Source organism: Schistocerca piceifrons, chromosome 4 (genome assembly GCF_021461385.2).
Source record: "Schistocerca piceifrons isolate TAMUIC-IGC-003096 chromosome 4, iqSchPice1.1, whole genome shotgun sequence".
In the NCBI taxonomy this organism is placed as follows: Eukaryota; Metazoa; Arthropoda; class Insecta; order Orthoptera; family Acrididae; genus Schistocerca; species Schistocerca piceifrons.
In genome coordinates, this window is record NC_060141.1 from 513,298,155 (window position 1) to 513,318,452 (window position 20,298).

At 36.6% G+C, this 20,298-nt stretch overlaps 1 protein-coding gene across 1 annotated transcript in view; it reads left to right on the forward strand.

Annotated features, from left to right (window-relative positions):
- LOC124795954 (dynein axonemal heavy chain 6) overlaps positions 1-20,298 on the forward strand; it is a 1,096,896-nt gene that overhangs the window by 185,336 nt on the left and 891,262 nt on the right. Inside the window, exons 9-10 of the mRNA XM_047260034.1 lie at positions 3,401-3,567; positions 7,668-7,894. Coding sequence (XP_047115990.1) covers positions 3,401-3,567; positions 7,668-7,894 — 394 coding nt within the window. The remainder of the gene's footprint in view (positions 1-3,400; positions 3,568-7,667; positions 7,895-20,298) is intronic.

Consider the following 20,298-nt stretch of genomic DNA (forward strand, 5'->3'; position numbering starts at 1 on the left):
TATGGAAATCTGACGGTGCGAGATCGGGGCTGTAGGGTGCATGAGGAAGAACAGTCCACTGAAGTTTTGTGAGCTCCTCTCGGGTGCGAAGACTTGTGTGAGGTCTTGCGTTGTCATGAAGAAGGAGAAGTTCGTTCAGATTTTTGTGCCTACGAACATGCTGAAGTCGTTTCTTCAATTTCTGAAGAGTAGCACAATACACTTCAGAGTTGATCGTTTGACCATGGGGAAGGACATCGAACAGAATAACCCCTTCAGCGTCCCAGAAGACTGTAACCATGACTTTACCGGCTGAGGGTATGGCTTTAAACTTTTTCTCGGTAGGGGAGTGGGTGTGGCGCCACTCCATTGATTGCCGTTTTGTTTCAGGTTCGAAGTGATGAACCCATGTTTCATCGCCTGTAACAATCTTTGACAAGAAATTGTCACCCTCAGCCACATGACGAGCAAGCAATTCCACAAAGATGGTTCTCCTTTGCTCTTTATGGTGTTCGGTTGGACAACGAGGGACCCAGCGGGAACAAACCTTTGAATATCCCAACTGGTGAACAATTGTGACAGCACTACCAACAGAGATGTCAAGTTGAGCACTGAGTTGTTTGATGGTGATCCGTCAATCATCTCGAACGAGTGTGTTCGCACGCTCCTCCATTGCAGGAGTCACAGCTGTGCATGGCCGGCCCGCACGCGGGAGATCAGACAGTCTTGGTGGACCTTGCGGCGATGATGACACACGCTTTGCCCAACGACTCACCGTGCTTTTGTCCACTGCCAGATCACCGTAGACATTCTGCAAGCACCTATGAATATCTGAGATGCCCTGGTTTTCCGCCAAAAGAAACTCGATCACTGCCCGTTGTTTGCAACGCACATCCGTTACAGACGCCATTTTAACAGCTCCGTACAGCACTGCCACCTGTCGGAAGTCAATGAAACTATACGAGACGAAGCGGGAATGTTTGTAAATCTTCCACAAGAAATTTCCGGTTTTTTCAACCAAAATTGGCCGAGAAAAAAAATGTGTTGCATTACTTATTGAACTGCCCTTGTACATCATCACAATGAATAGCGATGGTCAAGGTGCATTTCTCACTTCAAGCCAGTCTTCTGTTCCAGTCGGTCTGATCTCTCTCATCCCACTTCCACAAAGATCACTCATCTATTGTACAGTTCTTTTATCCTCCTTATAACCTGCTTTTTTACTCTCTGCTCTCTAGGACTTCCATACATTGTTTCTACATATTCTATCATAATAGTTTTTCATTGTCCTGAGAGGCCATGAGTAAATCTGTTCCATATTCATAGTGGTTTCCCTGTAACTGTCATATAGTGAAAATTAGATTTACTGTGGACCTTCTTATCCTGAACCAGTGTCATTCTTCACTCTCCCTTATTTCTGTTTTTGTTGAAATGCATGTTTCCAAAACTTGCTCAGAAATCTTTGCACAGTTGCTCTTTAGAGTGATTCCCTGAGAGTTTTTCACTCTTATTTTTCTTACTTTTCTTGAAGATCTGGATTGTTATTCCCTTCTTCTAGTCTTCTGGCATTCTCCCTTACCACAAAATCATCATCTCTCAATAGAACCATTGTATCCCCATGTGTCCTGCTGCTCCCACCATCTGCACACTCAGCTCATCCAAATCTGATGCCTTCCTTCTGTTCATCTTTCTCAGAGCATTTTCCACTTCTCTGTATGTTATATTTTTCTCTCTCTGCAGTTCCTATTCTTCTTCCTTTATTTCTTCTTCCTCCTCCTCCAAGTCCCATTTGGGTTCAAGAGTTCTTCAAAATACTCCCTCCACATAATTTTGTGTTCCTTCTTATTTTCTACCTCTTGACCACTTTTATTCACCATTCAAACATAGTCCTTCATATCATTCCACCCTTTCTTTTTTACTATCCCATGTAGGACCTTTTCAAACCTTCACTTTCCTCCTCATTATTCTAGTCCACTCTTCACTCCATCTTCTTCCCTCCTCTTCCACCAATCTGCTAACTTGGCTTTGTCATCTTTCATGTCCAGTACTCTTCTCTTGTCTCTCTATTCTATTTTGGACCATACCCTAAAACCTAAGCCTTCTTCTGCACTGTATAGTTCGTATCTTCATTCCCCCATAATGTTTCCTTCAATCTGTTTTTGTTGTGTGTCCTTCCACGTACTACTACTGCTGCACTTACTGATGTCCTCTTAAACCTACCTCATTTCTCCTCCACCATATTTTGTTCATCAATTGAGAAATTTTTATTCACTTTTTTGAGATACTATAACTTGCTCTTTTCTTCTTTCATTTTCCATACTCTTACATGATCAGCCTGGTTTTCTGTCTGTTTCTTATCCATAGCGCCTCTCAGGTTCATTATTAGCAGTCAGTGGTGCAGTCCAAGGCCTCTGATGGTGTTACCTTGATATCATTTTGTTGCCATAGAGGATATTTGTATTTTCAACTACTGTTTTTATGTAGTATTGCATTTAATTATTATTCCATAAAACTATATTGAGGGGCTTGTAGCATCTGTAGGTGATTGTTCCTGTCAACCACTTTAATGAATTAAAATTAAAACATCCACAAGTTAATAATTTTTACTTTGTATCTTACAAATAACAAATAAACTGTCAAAATCCTTCATAAAAGTTTTGAATTTGCAGATGGCCATCTGTATAATGTAGCAATAACTAACAGTGCACTTTTCAGTACTAACTCACAAGCATATGCTTAAAGTTCTGATATGTATAAAGTTTAATTACTGCTGAACTTTTAAATTCATATGTATTTTTGTGGGAGTGTGCCTCCTTTACTAATATTTCATCCACATGAAAAAGCAGCTAATTATAACCATGTTGTATTCTTTGTGTTTCAGCCTCTTTTTTTTGTGCAGTTGCAATAGAAAGTATTTTACCTGTACAACTTGTAATTATAATCATTTACATGCCATACAGTTTTTATGTTTGTTGTTTTACAGGTTTCAGACTGACAGATTACATCAGTAACTTCAGGTCATTCCTAAGATACAATTCATTTACTTTATTTCTTCCTCCCAAAATATTCAGATAAAGGAATCTGATTTCAAATTTCAAACTCTGTAAATATTCAGTATAACAAGGGGCTTTATCTTAATTTGATGATGCCTCACATTATTCTCTATATTTTACTTACCACTATTTCTCACAAGGCAAAATTAATTTTTTACAGATCACTTTTTCCGTTCTACGAGTATAAACATATGTTAAGTGTTTTTTGCTGTAATTAGTTGTGTGTGATTATTTGACCCATTGTTTTATCTCTATTACCAATTTTTAAGTAATTTAGTGAATTAGTATTTTGTACTTAAAGGAAAAGCATCAGTCATGGAATTATTTGAAGACTGTATTGTAATGAAGTGAATGTATTTCCCTTGCAGCTACCTCTCTTTATTATTAACCTTCTCATTGATGAGCACACATTACTACTTGATCCTCCGGAGCGTGCCTATATTGAGTCTCTAAGTCAGTTGATGGACTTCTGGGAAGAAACAGTAATAAATATAAACACGTTTCTTCCAGATCCATATTTCAAACCGTTCACTGAGTAAGTTTTGAATTTGTTTATGCTATTCATTAGAAAATCTATTTGTTTCTGGGGATATAATCTTTTATAATCCAATGAAGTTTGTCAATTTGATGTCCTAACCATTTTCTTATGATTCTTCCTGCATTCTTTGTAATGTTATCTTTCTGCCTTTGACTCTTAAAAAAATCAGCTTTAAACATAATCATAGAGAACCAAGTCATATACAAAAGTAGCTTATTACAGTAAGTAAGTAATAACTGTCGAGGATAGCGTGTGATGTTGGAGGGATGAGAGTGGATATAATAAAACTGGATATATCCAACAAAGTAATTCATTAAATGATAAATGACTATTTTCCTAACAGTGTACTCACAAACAAGGAAGACATATGTTTATTAAAATATAAATGTGGGGCTCTGCTGCATTCTTGTTTATCTGTGTTTGTCTTTACTGTCTGATATTTATTGTGTTTGCAAAACCTTCTGTCAGTACACAGAAGTTTCCTACATCATAAAATTTTTGCTCTTATAGTGTCTTGACATTCGCCCATGACTTGGGTTTATTCATGTAGACATTTTTGTGTGTATTACAGTGAAGAATGACAATAGTTTTGACAGAGATGAATAGTCAGTTGTCATCTGCACAAGAAAACCTTTATTTGGTTCACTTTACTGTTTTCAACAGTTCAAACTGTTATCTTCATAAGTGAAACAGCCTCAAATCATTGGTAAGCCAACATCAAAATAAGAATTGGATAGTGGTGTCCTACAAAGGACTGGCAAAAAGTGCAGCACCTGGGCTTAAGTGTTCTTTGTTTAGAAGGTGGTGCATTGTTGCTGTCTTCAATTCCCAACATTTTAGCGGCTTTCTGTCTTATTTGTTTAGTCAAGGAGTGAGTGGCTGTTCTCTTGCACATATGGGATTTACTAATGACCTTCTGACATCAGATAAAAACATTATTCAGGAAATCCTCTCATTATTATTTGCATATATGATGAAGGCGTTAATGCAAGCAACGTCAATCATTCAGAAAAACAGGGCAAGTGGCTAGCGTCTACTTTTTCTTGAAGTTGAATAAGTAGCGCACATTTCATCTATTGTGTCCACACCTGTTTTGGTCTTATTGTACATTATTATAATTTCTGGTTTCTTTTCTTCAGCAGTATTAGTGTCAGTGGCACTGTCATGATGCGAAGATGAAAGGAGAATACCGTTTTTGCACTTCTTTGGTACATATGAAACTATGGTGATATCCTTTCTGAATCCAAAAAGGCTGCTTCTGAGTTCTAGATCTCTTGTGCAAACAAAGTCTGGAGGGAACACCCTCTATTTCTTTCTAAGAGTTCCTACTACTGTAAGTTTCTTTTTCAGGAGCTCTTCAGCTAGTGGTATGGAACAAAACCATTTGTCTAGTGTCACGTTGTGTCTTGTACCTTCAATAGGCAATACAAGTCTATTTACTACCTCCTTATGCGAGTGTGACAGTGCAAAGGGACCCTCTGTTTCCAAACATAGATTTCCATCCCCAAAGTATACCATGTTCTTACGTCACATAAGATGAAAATTTTCCAACCATCCACTGTCGTATACTGAGACACAGTATAATTACTGACACAGTTTGACATGAATAATTCAAACACAACACTTCTCTGAATTCAGTTAGGTGATCAAGTTCTGTATGCTGTGGTCTGTCTTGAATATCATCGAATACCAAACAATGCAACAAGAAACGAAAGCACTGTAAACTCATTGTTGCATGAAATATTGCAATTCAAAACCATTTGTGTCCCATAAGTCTTCCAGATTTTGGTATCCTGCGCCGTAATGCCCAGCCAATATCAAAAGATCCAGAAAAGATTTGATTTCTTCCTCATTTGTTGGTTTGGCATCACAGTCTCTTGTAAAATTTGATGCAATGTGTTGTATGTAAATATTTGTGCACTATGTAATCATTCTAATTATTATGTCATTTATAAATATTGAAAAACAATCCCTAGCAGTTTTCGCAGATTTTGTGATAGCTTTCACACCAGGGAGATGAATAATGAGGCCTACACTTCTAGTTCTTATGTTGCGACTAGGACAACTTTTCATATGCTTGCTTTCATTATCTGCTGCACTTACTTGTTGTTCCAGTTCCAGGTTGTCTTCATCCTCTGTTCTTGTGTCACTGTGATGAGAGAGAACTTCACAACTGTCTGTTTCCTCCTCTTCCCCTTCTCCTCCTTTTTAAAAGTTTCATCTAACACCTCTTCCAGAAGCTTCCACACTCTTTCTTGTTCTATTTTGTCACAATCCATAGCTGTTTTAACTGCACAGAGTGACAAAATACAAACAGCTGCTACAGAACACAACTGTGTGCTTTCTCGCAGCACTGCAACATAAAGAGACGTGCGGGGTGCCGACAACACCCCAAGGCACGTTGTTGCGTGTTTTCTTGGAACATGCACTTCCATTTTAGATTCTGTTGTTACTCAAAGCTTTCATATTACGTCCTAGAAAGGTACCAAAGAACATGACGTTATATTCCTATCCAGTACCGGTATGTAACAATCCATCGATAAGAATAATTGGTATGTTCTGAACACCCCGCATGACTGCTTAAGGGTTAAACTTGAGAATTATTGCATTGGATCCACTGGAATATTTTTGAATGCTGTAGCCTGAACTTGGCTCCAAGTGATTTCTGCCTATTTCTGTACATGAAAAAAGGGCTTAGCCCCTAAAGCTTTGACTCTGCTGCAGAGCTCGAAGATGTTGTCATGATCTGAGAGCGATGGGAAAAACCCACTGGCTAAAATGGAAATTGGTATTTATGTTCTGAATGACTGGTATTTTTTGCTATTTTTAAGGTCTCACTTATAACAGGGGTTTTCATTCTTTGCTAACAACTGGGTAAAAAAAGGCAAATAAATTTACTCTAACTGCAGTGCTAAAATTATTGCTTTTTAAATGAAACTTTAAAAAAAAAATGAGTGATGTTATTCATACAGAATTCATTGCTTTGAAATATTGGGTTATTATAGAAATTGTGAAAACCAAACAGTACTATTTTAATAACAACACTAGTTAGAACTAGCATGAAACACAAGACTTAAGAATCGATACAGCATTGTAGAGACAATAATGTGCTTGTTCCCATGTGACATGGTATATTACACAGTACATATATACATGCAGTATGCAAGATTTGTCCCACTTGGTGTGTATGGTAGAGTCTTACTGTCATCCCTGAATATTGATTGTATCGCAGAATCGTACAGATTTTATATGTGCACTTTATTTACCAGTAATATAGATTGACAGTGAGTTCTGAAATCTATCATGAGACATCAGTAAAACAAAGATGAACCAGTTGTAATATGTGCTATGGTCTCTTGACTAACAGTGTCTTTTATTCAAGTAACAGTGCTAGCACAGTCCACCTTTTAAACTTGAGAATTATTGCGTCTGATGCATCAGAATATTTTTGAATGTTGTAGTCCGAACTTGGCTTCAAGTGATTTCTTCCTATTTCTGTACATGAAAAATGCACTTAGCCCATAAAGCTTTGACCCTGCTGTAGAGCCCCAAGATGTTGTCATGACAGGAAAAGCCCACTGTCTTAAATGGAAATTGGCATTTAAATTATGAATGACTGGTATTTTTTCCTATATTTAAGGCCTCACTTATAACAGGGGTTGTTATTCTTTGCTGACAACTGGTCAAAGAAGGGCAAATAAATTTGCCCTAACTGCAGTGCTAAAAATTTTTGCTTTTTGAATAAAACTTTTTTTTTAAAAAAAAAAATGAGTGATGTTTATTGATACAGTATTCATTGCTTTGAAATATTGTGTTATATCAGAAATTGGGAAAAACAGTGAGTACTATTTTAATAACAATACCTACAGTTAGAAATAGCAGAAAACACATGACTTAAGAATTGATACAGCATTGTAGAGACAATAACGTGCCTTTCATGCCGTTATGTAGTGCACTATTCTGTGTTCAAAATTGTTTTAACAAAAAGTTTATACTGGTAACTTTTTTTTTCAAAGTTCTGATTCAAAATAGCTAATTGTACAGTAATATTTCCATATATGAGAAATTAAGTCATATTTTTAAAATGTATTTTACAGGCCCATGATATGTGGAAAAGCAGAAGGAAGACTCTGTGGTACAGGACCTGAAATTGATGTCATCCTGAAAGAAGACAAACATCGTCTTGATATCCGCACAAATATTATATTAAGCATTCATAACAATTTTGAAGCAATTAATAAATATATTCAGAGATTTCAGTTTATTAGAGAATTTCACACTGTTAACACAGCAACTGACATGGAATCTATAACTAATGAAACAGGTTATTGGTGCACGTTACTTGAATATAGACAGATTATTATTTGCTGTCACTTAAATAAAGAAATTTTTTATTTCACTTTAATTTTATTAGTTACTAAATGAAATGTGTCCAGTTTTCTCAAGAGATTTATACACAGTTTATGATATTCTTCCCTTCTTTTTATTCTGTTTGTTCACTAGAGTTATATTGGTTAATTATTTCTGGATGCCTATACATATATCATATAGGCCTCTGAATTATTGAACACACCAATTATAAATTGAGTTACATCCTTTGTGGTATCTGCATACATTTTGTACAATATATGGAGTTGGCATTTCATATGGCATCATGTTAACCTTCTTCTGTTCTGTAATAATGAACTACTGTACGTGTAAGGACATCACTGCAGAAGTTCATTTGGCTTTCAGAAACTCAGTATAACTAAGCAACTCCAATGAGAACATTAATTTCCTTCTAAGATGTATCATTGACTGGACCTCTGGCATCATCAATGGCTGCTTACAAGCAGTGAACTAGATTTCTGGCATCAGCTCTGAAAAATAGGAGGGTCATTCAGTACTTAAAGAGACAAATTGGTCTGCAGAAAAAAGCATTTATTTTTACAAAACAATAGTTTTTCTACTTTTCAACATTTGAACATTTATGCAATTGTTCCAACGGGCTACAAACTTTTTTATTCCATCTGCAAAGAACTCTTTATCTTGATGTTTGAACCTATTTCCCACAAACTTTTTCACATTCTCATTATCTTGGAACCTCTTCCCACATAATGCCTTCTTCAGTGCACCAGGTGCTAAATCAGGATTGTAAGGGGGATGAGGCAGTACTTCTCAGCCCATTTTGTTTATGGTTTCACGGGTTAGTTGAGCAGTATGAGGATGTGCATTGTCTTGCTGGAGAATCACATCTCTCCTCTGAGATCCACGATGTGCCTCTCCCATGGCTGGCTTGACCTTGTTTAAAAGCCAATCCAATCCGAGTAATATTGGCTGTGCATTGTATGCACCTCTTCGAGATAATTACACAAAACTGGATCTTCAGCACCCCAGAACACTGTCAACACGACTTTTCCTGCTGATGCTTCAGTTTTGAATTTTTTCTTGACAGGTGGGTTGGTGAGCTTCCACTCCATGCTTTATCTTTTTGATTCTGGCTCATAATCGTGAACCCAAGTTTTCATCACAAGTCAAAATTTTGTTGAGGAATTGCTCACCTTCTCTTTCATAATGTTCCTTTAGCTCTGTGCACGCCCCCAACCTTGTTTCCTTGCGTAGCTGCATCAATTCCTTTGTGACCCACCTCGCTAATGTTTTGCAGTACTTCAGCTTGTCACAGATGATGTTATGAGCTGTACCAGTACTAACTTGGACCTTATCAACTATCATTTCCACAGTTACACGGTGGTCAGCACGAATAATGTCATGAATTCTACTTTCAAGTGAGGGAGTTGAAACTGCAACTGGTCAGCCAGAGGGGCATTCATCAGTCACTGAGTCATGACCAGTTTTGAGCTGCTCTACCAACTTGTAAAAATTTGCACAATTCATACAACGTTCACCACAAACTTTAGACATTCTACAGTATATATTCATTGGTTTCTCGCCTTCACCAAGTAAAAAATGAATAATAGGACATTGTCTAACTAAGCAAAACAATGTTGATACATCAGCTGATCAGGGCTCATCACAGTGATGCCAGCTTACAGCCATAAAAGTCCCAAACTTGCCCTACTAACAGTTCTTTCCCCAGACCAATTTGTCTCTTTAATTGTTGAATGACCCTCATATATTCAGAAAACTGAAGTTGATTTTGGTTGCTGAAGTATACCTATTTTGCTGTGAAGTGTATAATTTACTCACCTGGTCATCTGAATGACAGTTCTTTATTCCACTTGTTGTGTATGACAGTTCTTTATTCCACTTATTGTACACTCAGTAGAAGACTTTGCCCTTTTTGTGAAACTTTGTTGTGAAACTGTCTCTGAAGCATGAATGGACTATTTAGTTATGCTAAATTTCATTTTTTGATACAACCACTGAAATTATGAGGAGAATAGCTGGCATCAGTTCTGAAATGATGACTTGAGGCAATCCTCAGAGGCAAAAAACAGAATTGAGTTTTTTGGTAGCACTAGTCTGGTTGTAGAAGTCATGGTGTGGCAAAAGGATATTTACTGTGAGCGTCGACAATGATGAGCCATTGTGTGTTTCAAAAGGGGCCAGTCCATGCTATGTGAATGCATTGCCAAGAGTGCCAGGTCATGTCCCATTGAAAAATTCTTTACACAGCACTGCCCAGTTTCCCATGCAAAACATGGCTATGCAAAGTCATCACTTTGATTTGTTTGTCCATCTCTTGCCACTTGCAATATTTTGCTGTAATGCTGTGGAATTTGCTATCTAGTTTGTTCATTTTGCATCTGTAACGAAATTATATAGTTTTTGATAGTAAAGCTGTTATGTTGTACAATGTACATTACTGGCAATTAAAATTACTACACCAAGGAGAAATTCAGATGATAAACCGGTATTCATTGGACAAATATATTAAACTAGAACTGACATGTGATTACATTTTCACACAGTTTGGGTGCATAGATCCTGAGAAATCAGTTCCCAGAACAACCACCTCTGGCCATAATAACGGCCTTGATATGCCTGGGCATTGAGTCAAACAGAGCTTGGATGGCATGTACAGGTACAGCTGCCCATGCAGCTTCAACAAGATACCACAGTTCATCAAGAGTAGTGACTGGCGTATTGTGACGAGCCAGTTGCTCGGATACTTTTGACCAGACGTTTATAATTGGTGAGAGATCTGGAGAATGTGCTGGCCAGGGCAGCAGTCGAACATTTTCTGTATCCAGAAAGGCCCGTACAGGACTTACAACATGTGGTCGTGTATTATCCTGCTGAAATGTAGGGTTTTGCAGTGATTGAATGAAGGGTAGAGCCATGGGTCGTAACACATCTGAAATGTAACATCCACGTGAACAAGAGGTGACCGAGACATGCAACCAATGGCACCCCATACCATCATGCCGGGTGATACACCAGTATGGCGATGATGAATACATGTTCCCAATGTGCATTCACTGCACTCTCACCAAACATGGATGCGATCATCATGACGCTGTAAACAGAACCTGGATTCATCCGAAAAAATGACGTTTGGCATTCGTGCAACCAGGTTCGTCGTTGAGTACACCATCGCAGGCACTCCTGTCTGTGGTGCAACGTCAAAGGTAGCAGCCATGGTCTCCGAGCCAATAGTCCATGCTGCTGCAAACGTCATCAAACTGTTCGTGCAGATGGTTGTTGTCTTGCAAACGTCCCCATCTGTTGACTCAGGGATCAAGACGTGGCTGCACGATCCGTTACAGCCATGCGGATAAGATGCCTGTAATCTCGACTGCTAGTGATATGAGGTCGTTGGGATCCAGCACGGTGTTCTGTATTACCCTCCTGAACCCACCAATTTCATATTCTGCTCACAGTCGTTGGATCTCGACCAACGCGAGCAGCAGTGTCGAGATACGATAAACTGCAATCGCAATTGGCTACAATCTGACCTTTATCAAAGTCGGAAACGTGATGGTACGAATTTCTCCTCCTTACACTAGGCATCACAACAATGTTTCACCAGGCAACGCCGGTCAACTGCTGTTTGTGTATGAGAAATCCGGTTGGAAACTTTTCTTATGTCAGCACGTTGTAGGTGTCGCCACCGGTGCCAACCTTGTGTGAATGCTATGAAAAGCTAATCATTTGCATATCACAGCATCTTTTTCCTGTCACTTAAATTTTGCATCTGTAGCACATCATCTTTGTGGTGTAGCAATTTTAATGGCCAGTAGTGTATCAGTGAACCAATGGATCTGAGACTGAAGTGTTGATATGAGGCCAAACAATCCAAATGTAGTTTCCTTAGCAAACATAGTGAATTATAATTTCTGTTGCTGGTGCATTTCACTGGTGGGAAAAGTTTCCACAGCTTCTTATTCAGATTGATCTAATTGAACACAATTATCTATATTGATAATTAGAAAAAAATGAAGACCAACATTGTAGTTTTTGTATTGTTCAATGTTGTACATATTTTGCTGGATGCAAATGTGTCAATTTTTTGTGATTAGTGACAATAAAAATAATATTCTGCCATGCAGATATGTGTGAAACTTGTAACTTCTTTTTCTGACTGTAATTTACTTGAGCCTTGCTTAAAATTTTTAACACAAATGCTATGTGGCTCTCCGTTGTTGCCCATCTTGTGGGCTAAAATTGTGCTGATGCCATATATAGAAGTGCTAACTTCAAGTGCTATTCATTTGCTTATATCAAAGTTCGTAAGATGAGTCTGACTAAGCAAGCATACTATAATTTCTGAAATGATTGTTTGCATTATGGCACCATTTGAAAGGAATATTTTTATGACCGAGGTGATGCATTGCTGCTGCAATTTGGCGTTTGTTTAGAATAAATCTTACACAGTAAATTAAAAATGGATTGTAATTACTGATTGCTGTTAGGAGAATGTAATTTTCAAATGGTTACCAAATGTTTGGTTATGGGATATATGCACTGAGCATCAGTCCATGTAGCTGCAATGACCATTGTGTGTGTTCGGCAGAGTGGTCAGCATATCTGCCCAGTAAGCAGGAGACCTGGGTTCGAATCGTAATCTGGTACAAATTTTCAAGTTTCCTCACAGATTTAAATCAATGCCCACTGCCAGCTAATGTCATTAATCCCTATATGACTTCTGTTTGTTTAAGTTGTGGCTAATTCACCATGAATAGCATGCAGTATAGGATGTGCTCTGTGCAACTTAAGTTTGGCATTCTCTTTAAGTTTAATTTGTGCTTTCAAGTGATTAGTATAACCCAGTGCACCAGTAAATAACTGCTGATATTTGCCACATAATTGTTGAATGCACTTGTGTCAAACATGAGTACTTACTGCATGTACATTACCTTTAATTCTCAGACTGAACAAATCAAATAGCATCCAGTTTAGCCTAGTGTTATATTGAACTTTAGTTAGTCTCACTGTGTTGGTCATGTTTTTGTATTTTGCTTGAGTGCGCATGTCCCTTGAGCAGAAATTCTTTCCCCATCATAAGTTGTGAGGTACGGTTTTGATTGCTGAAGTTTTGGGTGTCCTAATTTTTTGTATGTTTACTGATCAGTAAAGTAACTGAATTACTAGTAACTGGGTGCAGTCTCACATTTTAATTGATATATTTTTTTAAAGTAATGAAAAATATGTGGTGGTTTCTTTGAATCTGAGTGTCGGTACTCTTTCCTGAAAGACGATTATGCTTTGAATCACGGTTGAGTGCATTATGTGATTTAGCCTCTCTGGGGAGAATTGACTTTCCAAATTTCAATATTGTGCATCACAGATTTCTATTCCGTTTAGACTGAATTCAGGAAGGATGACTGTCTTTGAATTCTGATTGTGGTATCTTGTTTATTTTCATTTTCTGAAAGTGAATCTTATGTGGAACTAAAACCACTTTAGGGTTCTTCTATAAGCACACTTGCTGATTGTGTCCATTTTTGTGATGAAGTCAGCATTCTGCTTTGTAGAAAAAGCAATATTTTCAGCTATTCATTATCAACCACTTAGCGCATGGCTTCAGCATGCTAGGGCTGTCGTGCCATCTCATTTGTGCTCTGAATTGTTTATGCTAATGACAGTGAGTGATATGAACTGTTCGTGACTTGAATTCCCATGTAGAATACTTAGCTACAACTTTGATTAGGGAAAATCTAACTCCACAAAGTCACATAGAAATTTTCACAGGCAAAGACTGTGGTGCTTTAAGATATCTACCCTCATTGTATTGCCTGTTATACACTATGTGATCAAAAGTGCCCAGACCCCTACTACTGGACATTAATACATTGTGTGTCCACTATTCACCTTTATGAGAGCTTTAACTTTACTGGAGTCACTGTCAATGAGGTTTCTGAATGTCTTTTGAGAAACTATAACCTATTCTTCCTCAAGAGCCAAAAACCAGAGAAGGAAGCAATGTTGTATGCTTTAGTCTGGAGAAAGGTGATGTCATCACTCATCCCAAACGTGTTCCACTGGCTTCATGTTGGGAATCTGGGCAGACCAGTCCATTTCAATTGTCATGCTGGTACAATCATCACCCCGAGGGGGGTATTAAATAAACAGACTGGTCATTACTTTTTGTTATGTCATTAATAAAAAGACTCTTACATTGTCTGTGTATTCTTTACACCTACCTCTGCCTTTTCCAGGAGCCTGAAAACTATTTCTGTGGTCAGTCACAAAGCGATGGAGAACATACTGACCATAAATTCCAGTCTGCAAGCCCACATTACTCATTGTGTTCACCGAAAGATTATTTTGCTACCTGCAATTTACTCAATAGGATCAGTAACAATGTCTATAAATAAAAGTTTTGAGTTTTAGTGGATGGATATATTCAGTTTACATGCACAAAATATAATAATATTCCTGATAATAAAAATGTCCCAATTGGAAACAGCACTATTAACAGTTCAGAGGTGACCTCAACAGGAAATTCCAAGTAAAATGGTTTGTCGCCTTGACTTCACCAAAGTTGATTGCTCACCTTAAATGTGGAAAATAATCTCACCACTTACCACACAGTTTTTCAACATTATGGGCAGCACTTCCGTGAAATCTAAGTGATCTGGGGTGGTCTTCAGTCCTCATGAGTTCACTTCCTACTTTTACTGAAAACACTTTTAGCAGGTGCCTAGCTCTGACATCATCTGAGGCACAGCACATGCAGGCATTTGACTGACATGGAAAGATTGATAGCTTGATGTGAAGGGTCTCTTTCATTGCCTCTCTGGCTGTAAATGTATATATGGGCACAGTGGACTACCAAACAGAACATCTGCTATCACCACCATAAGCAGAGGTAGCAGCATCTAAATGGCTCCTTTCTTCAGACATGTATCAATTAAAATCATTTAATAATTTTCAATCTTCTTAATTTTTTTCGTAATTATAGTTAAGTTTGCTTTAGCTAGTAAAAAGTTTTTTGCAATAATTTCTTGAAACTTGGTACAGCTGTATTATTTAATGAATGTAATCAAGTACTGTAATTAGTACTTTCTATCACAAATACAAATGACACTTAATCTATTATGGAGAAGGACGTTTTCATTTGAAATTTGATTTTTAGCAAATGATTTAAAAACTAATAGAGGTAGCTTATTGATGTCACAGATATAAGGTTTTTACATCAGACTGAGGATATATACAAATTTTCATCTTTTTTGGTTCAATATTTAGCACTTTCAATTTTCTGTAAAAATGCCTATTTTGACCAAAATATTGCTGTGATCACGTTGAAACTTTGTAACTCTTGATTGTGACATACTTTTTCACATTCTAAACAATTCTTAGCTTTCTAGCTTCATTATTTAGAGCCACTTATTTTTTCTTAAATTCTTATATTTAGTTAAACATTTACATTTAATCATTCAATTGTAATGTTAACATTAATGTACTGAAGCATACACTGACAAAGTTCGGAAAAGTTATTTTAATTTTTAATTTCACTCTCAGATTATGATGCAGTTCTTTTTGTATGCTAAGCACAGGCGTTTTATGATGATGTGGTACTAGTAGTATTAAACTGACGTAAGCCCCGGCACACTCGCTCACCGCTGCACCTCTTGCAGTGATACAATATTTGTTTAACCTTATCACCTCCTATTTATTTTTGTGAAAAATTTTATTTTTTGATAGAATTAAATTTTAGAAACAAGTGATGTTACTGTAGCTGACTGATTTTTCTTAATACTATACCCACAGAATTAACCATATGCATATAAAGACAGAAAAACATTGTAAAGTGAGCTTTCCTTACAAATCATGTACATAAAATAACATAGAAACATGAATTAAAATTTTTGATTCTTATAGAATTAATTTTGTGATTTAGAATTTTCAGTCTTTACATGAAAGAGAAACATACAAAAGCATTTTTCTTTTCATTATTCACTCATTTAACCACAACCGTAGGCACTGTGGCATTTCTCCTTATGTACCACTTTCACTAACACATTTATGGCAGAGGGTGGGAAGTATCTATGGTTTGATGTCTTACATGGCATTATTACAAAAAGGGAAAAGGCACTGCGGTTTGTGTCCTTGCTTTCTTCTCCAATAAAGCTTGTAGGCTGCTTCTCATAAAGCCTCCATGTCCCTCAGAAACAGGTAACATACCCCAAGCTTCTGTTCTCAGGTTACATCTAAGGGAGGAAAAAACATATTCTATATTCCATTTTCTGTTATTAGGTTTTTGAAAATGATTACTTGCACTATCCATCTCCATTAAACTGTGATGATACTCTAGCTCACTTTCACTAGTTACCTCATTATTAAGATTGAATAACGAACTTTTCAATTTTTTTAACCATGACTATTATACTCTGAAAATCAACATGGGTTTTTAGAATAGGCACATTTTGGACTAGTTTTGCAATTTACTTCATTACATTGTAAGCTGCTTTACTTACAAAATTGAGTAGCCTTTGTAAGCTCTATCTTCAAGTAGCTTAGTTATCATATGGATTAATATGTTCAAGAAGTTATTCATTCAACAGCAGTTACTTTTCTTTATTACACACATAATTAAAAAGTTATTTTTTATTATAACACACCAGTACTCTACAATCTGCATTTCTTAACCCCCTTGTGTGTGTGTGTGTTGTTTTCTGTATGTGTTAATACTTACCTAACAATTGACCATCTGCCTTGAGCAAGATTATGCACTTCTCAACCCGTTTATGAGATTTGAAGGAATTACATATGAATTTTCCACCATTTTGCTATATATGTCAGTCTACTGATTTCATTTATTCTATTTCTCCTTATTTTCATTTATCCATGTATTTCACTTTCCTACATATTTTGATGCATCTTTCTAATTTTTATCTTTGTCGGCCTACTGACCTTATTATTTACATATAGTTTTGGTGTGATCCTCACACCACTTTCACACATCTCCTTTAATTAATATCAGAATGCTTTGGATTGCCTCTGGTGGCATCATACTATTACCCTTTCTTAGCTACAGACAACCTTACTTCCAACACGACAGTTGTTAATTTATGCAGAGTTTTTTTTCAGATTTTAAGAAATTTCAGCTTCAATTACTTCTCTTAACAAAAAGTATCTGTATTCTGTTGTCATTAATCCTTTTTGTGGATCTTATTCATTATTTATTTACTTCATTCATTATTTTTCTATCACTGGTGCTCATAAGTTACACATTATTATTTTAACATTTTGAATTTACATTTGCGAGCTACCTCTCATATATTCTTAAAAATATTCATTTGGATATATTCATTTCTGGAAATCATTCTTACTAACTAGGAAGATTTTACAAACTAATAGCATATGTACAACATGAAGGCATATATTCCTTACTGACTATAGATAGAACAGAAGAAGAGAATGAGAGCTGAAAGGGAAATACAGTTTTATCCAGCTGGGATCACACACTACACCAAACTGTATATCCACCAAAGAGTTGCAGACCCCTTACAGAATCTAATTACTGTTGATTTTGAAAGGCTTCAGATCTACAATATGCTCAATGACACCCCATGCCAACCTATCCTGAATTTCTCTCTTAACAGCTTACTTTCTTACAATATGTATCTGATAACGTTTCTTGAAAAATACCTGCCCAGACTTTACATTCAAACACCATACATACCCTTTAACTTCTCCATGTGTATTTGAGAATACATTGAGTGGTTAATACTTCCCTTAAATCTGCCCTCTGTTTCTCAGAAATTTGATTTTTTGACTATACTTTAGCCTGTATCTCTTCCAGGACATAGTTCTCTTCTGCATTAGCATTTTGCACAGTACTCCCAAATTCAGTATCTTCTTCCAAGTTTCCCTTATTCCTCATTACTCTAATAGGCAGTTCCCCTGCTTGATTATTACTGTCCACATAATTTCCAATGAAAGCCTCTGTAATCACTTGAGAATCTGGTAAAGTTAGTATCAAGTGGCTCTGATCACAGTCAATTTTTCCTTTATATTTCCTTAAAGGATCTCTATCAATCAACATTTTGAGACTTAACCTGAACACGATTGAAGAAGGATGATCTCTTATTATGTTATTATTATGTTACCTATACCAATTGGTATCAAAGCTTTTAGCTGTACTGGTCTAGAAATATTTTCTGTAGCACCTATTGTTCTTAAACCACTTACTTCTATGACCATTAACTCATTCTTATTATGAATATAATCAAAAAGTGCTTGGGGCAAAGCGCTTGTTTCACTGCTGCTATCAAGAAGACAATGCACTGTTACTCTTGATATGTTAATTTTTATAATAGGGTGAGTTATTCTAGTTTGAACATGTTCCTCATAAAAGTCTTCTAATAAATTCTTTTCAATCTGTTTCCAGCTAAAGTATTTCGTTCAGTTGCAAGTACATTTAACTTAGATTCACTGGGTCATCAACCTCTACATCTGCAGCTGCCTTTTCAACCAATTTAAAATCAGAGCACTCGATGACTTCCTGTGCTTTCATTTGCTGCACATAGCTAAACTACTCTCTACCTCTGAGAGGCTGTGTCCCTGCTCAACATTGCTATTTATAATACTGTTGTCTGCTTTTAAGTTTTGTGGCAAGTTAATACAGCTAATAGGTTCCCTGACCTCATTATTATTGCTACCCTCGTCATCTAACAACTCCTCCTCCTCAAAACCTAGCAAAACTATTTCCTCTACCAGAATTTTAACATTCAGATTGCCATTATTGTCAAAGATATAAGCCTTTACCTCATCTCCATGCTTATCAGATTCAAACCTGTTAATTTGATCCTCCCAGCACTTTTAATTTTCCTTCTTGTCCCATTTTTCTAATGTGTCCAAAATGCTGTAAACTAGATGATGAGAGTGGTTTAGCATATTACTGGTACTTTCTGTTCCTATTTCATCATCTCTGTTATTGGTTTGAGTGTGCTGACTGACTCTGGTCCATGTTTTTGTTACTGGCTGTGTTACAGTTTGTGCCTGGTGAGAGTCAGTTTCTTTGTAGATGGGACTTAGTTTCCCATACACAGCCTAATGTGTTTATTCAAGTCAGAATCAGATTGGTTAGCATTGTGCTCTCATCTTGTTCCAGTGGCATATTATTTATATTTCTGCCTTTGCCATATTAGTTATTGCAAAAACATAGTGGCTGCCTACCTCATCTTCCTCTACCGTAGCTTTGGCAATGATAATTACATAATGTATTATGAACTTCCATACTCCCAACATTCATGTTCCCATTACTATTATTTCTGTTGTTTGTATAACTGTTAGAGGAACTATTATTATTCTGCACATGCTCCTCAGCAGCAGCTACTCTTTCTACTCATTCCAGATACTCAGTGAACCTATCCACATTATCTATAGGTGCAAAATGATTCTTTTCTGCCAATATCAAGGCAGCTTACTTTCTAGCCCCGTGATCTTCATTTCCAGTTTCATTTTTTCAGTCAGATGTGACAGCTGTGAAACCCACTTTCTAGAAAACTCTTCAACTGATTGACAATCTGGAGTAAATTTTTACCAATCCAAAATTTTCTCAAAACATTGTTCTGTTTGTTGGAGACCAGTTCTCATTCCAAAATGTAATTTTAAATTGAGGAAGTGTTTTGCATCTTATATCAGCTGACTATCACAAAGCATCTCCTGACAAATGACTTCTGATGAAAGAAATTTTCTCATGTTCTGATCATGCATTTGGCAAAACACCCTCAAAATCATTCCATTGCTCTAATTGGTAAATTTGTTTGTCTGGATCAAAATGTAAAAATTGACAATGTCTGATAAAAGCTGTAACAATTGAAGCAACATACTGTTTTGCAAGATCTGGCAGACGTTACTCTATTTTCTATGTTAATAAAATTAGTATTTAGTTCTTCTACTTGTAGTTCAACTGCTTCCACTCTGCCAGATATATTTTTATCAACATCCTCACATAATTTTTCACAGTCAGATTTTACTGTTTTAATATACTTCTGACAAGCATTTACTTTATCAGTTGCCTCTCTAAACCAATTAGACCAAAGTTTGGATTCATTGCCTGTCCTTTCTGACAACCTCCCTTCCATACAATCATCTGCATCTTTTAAATCTTTACAACTTCATCAATTTTGATTTTGAATATACTGTGCAATTTATTTAGCGGTTGCTATATTCTGACTTGCAGAACATTATGATCAGAATGCATTTTGTAATTCAAGCTATTCAGTCATGAGATCATTTCATCCTTCAGTTCTTTATGATGTGGTTCAAGTATTGGAAACAGTATTTGCATCCAATTTGGTGCCTCTACCTTGCCACTTGGCCTTTCAGCCAGTT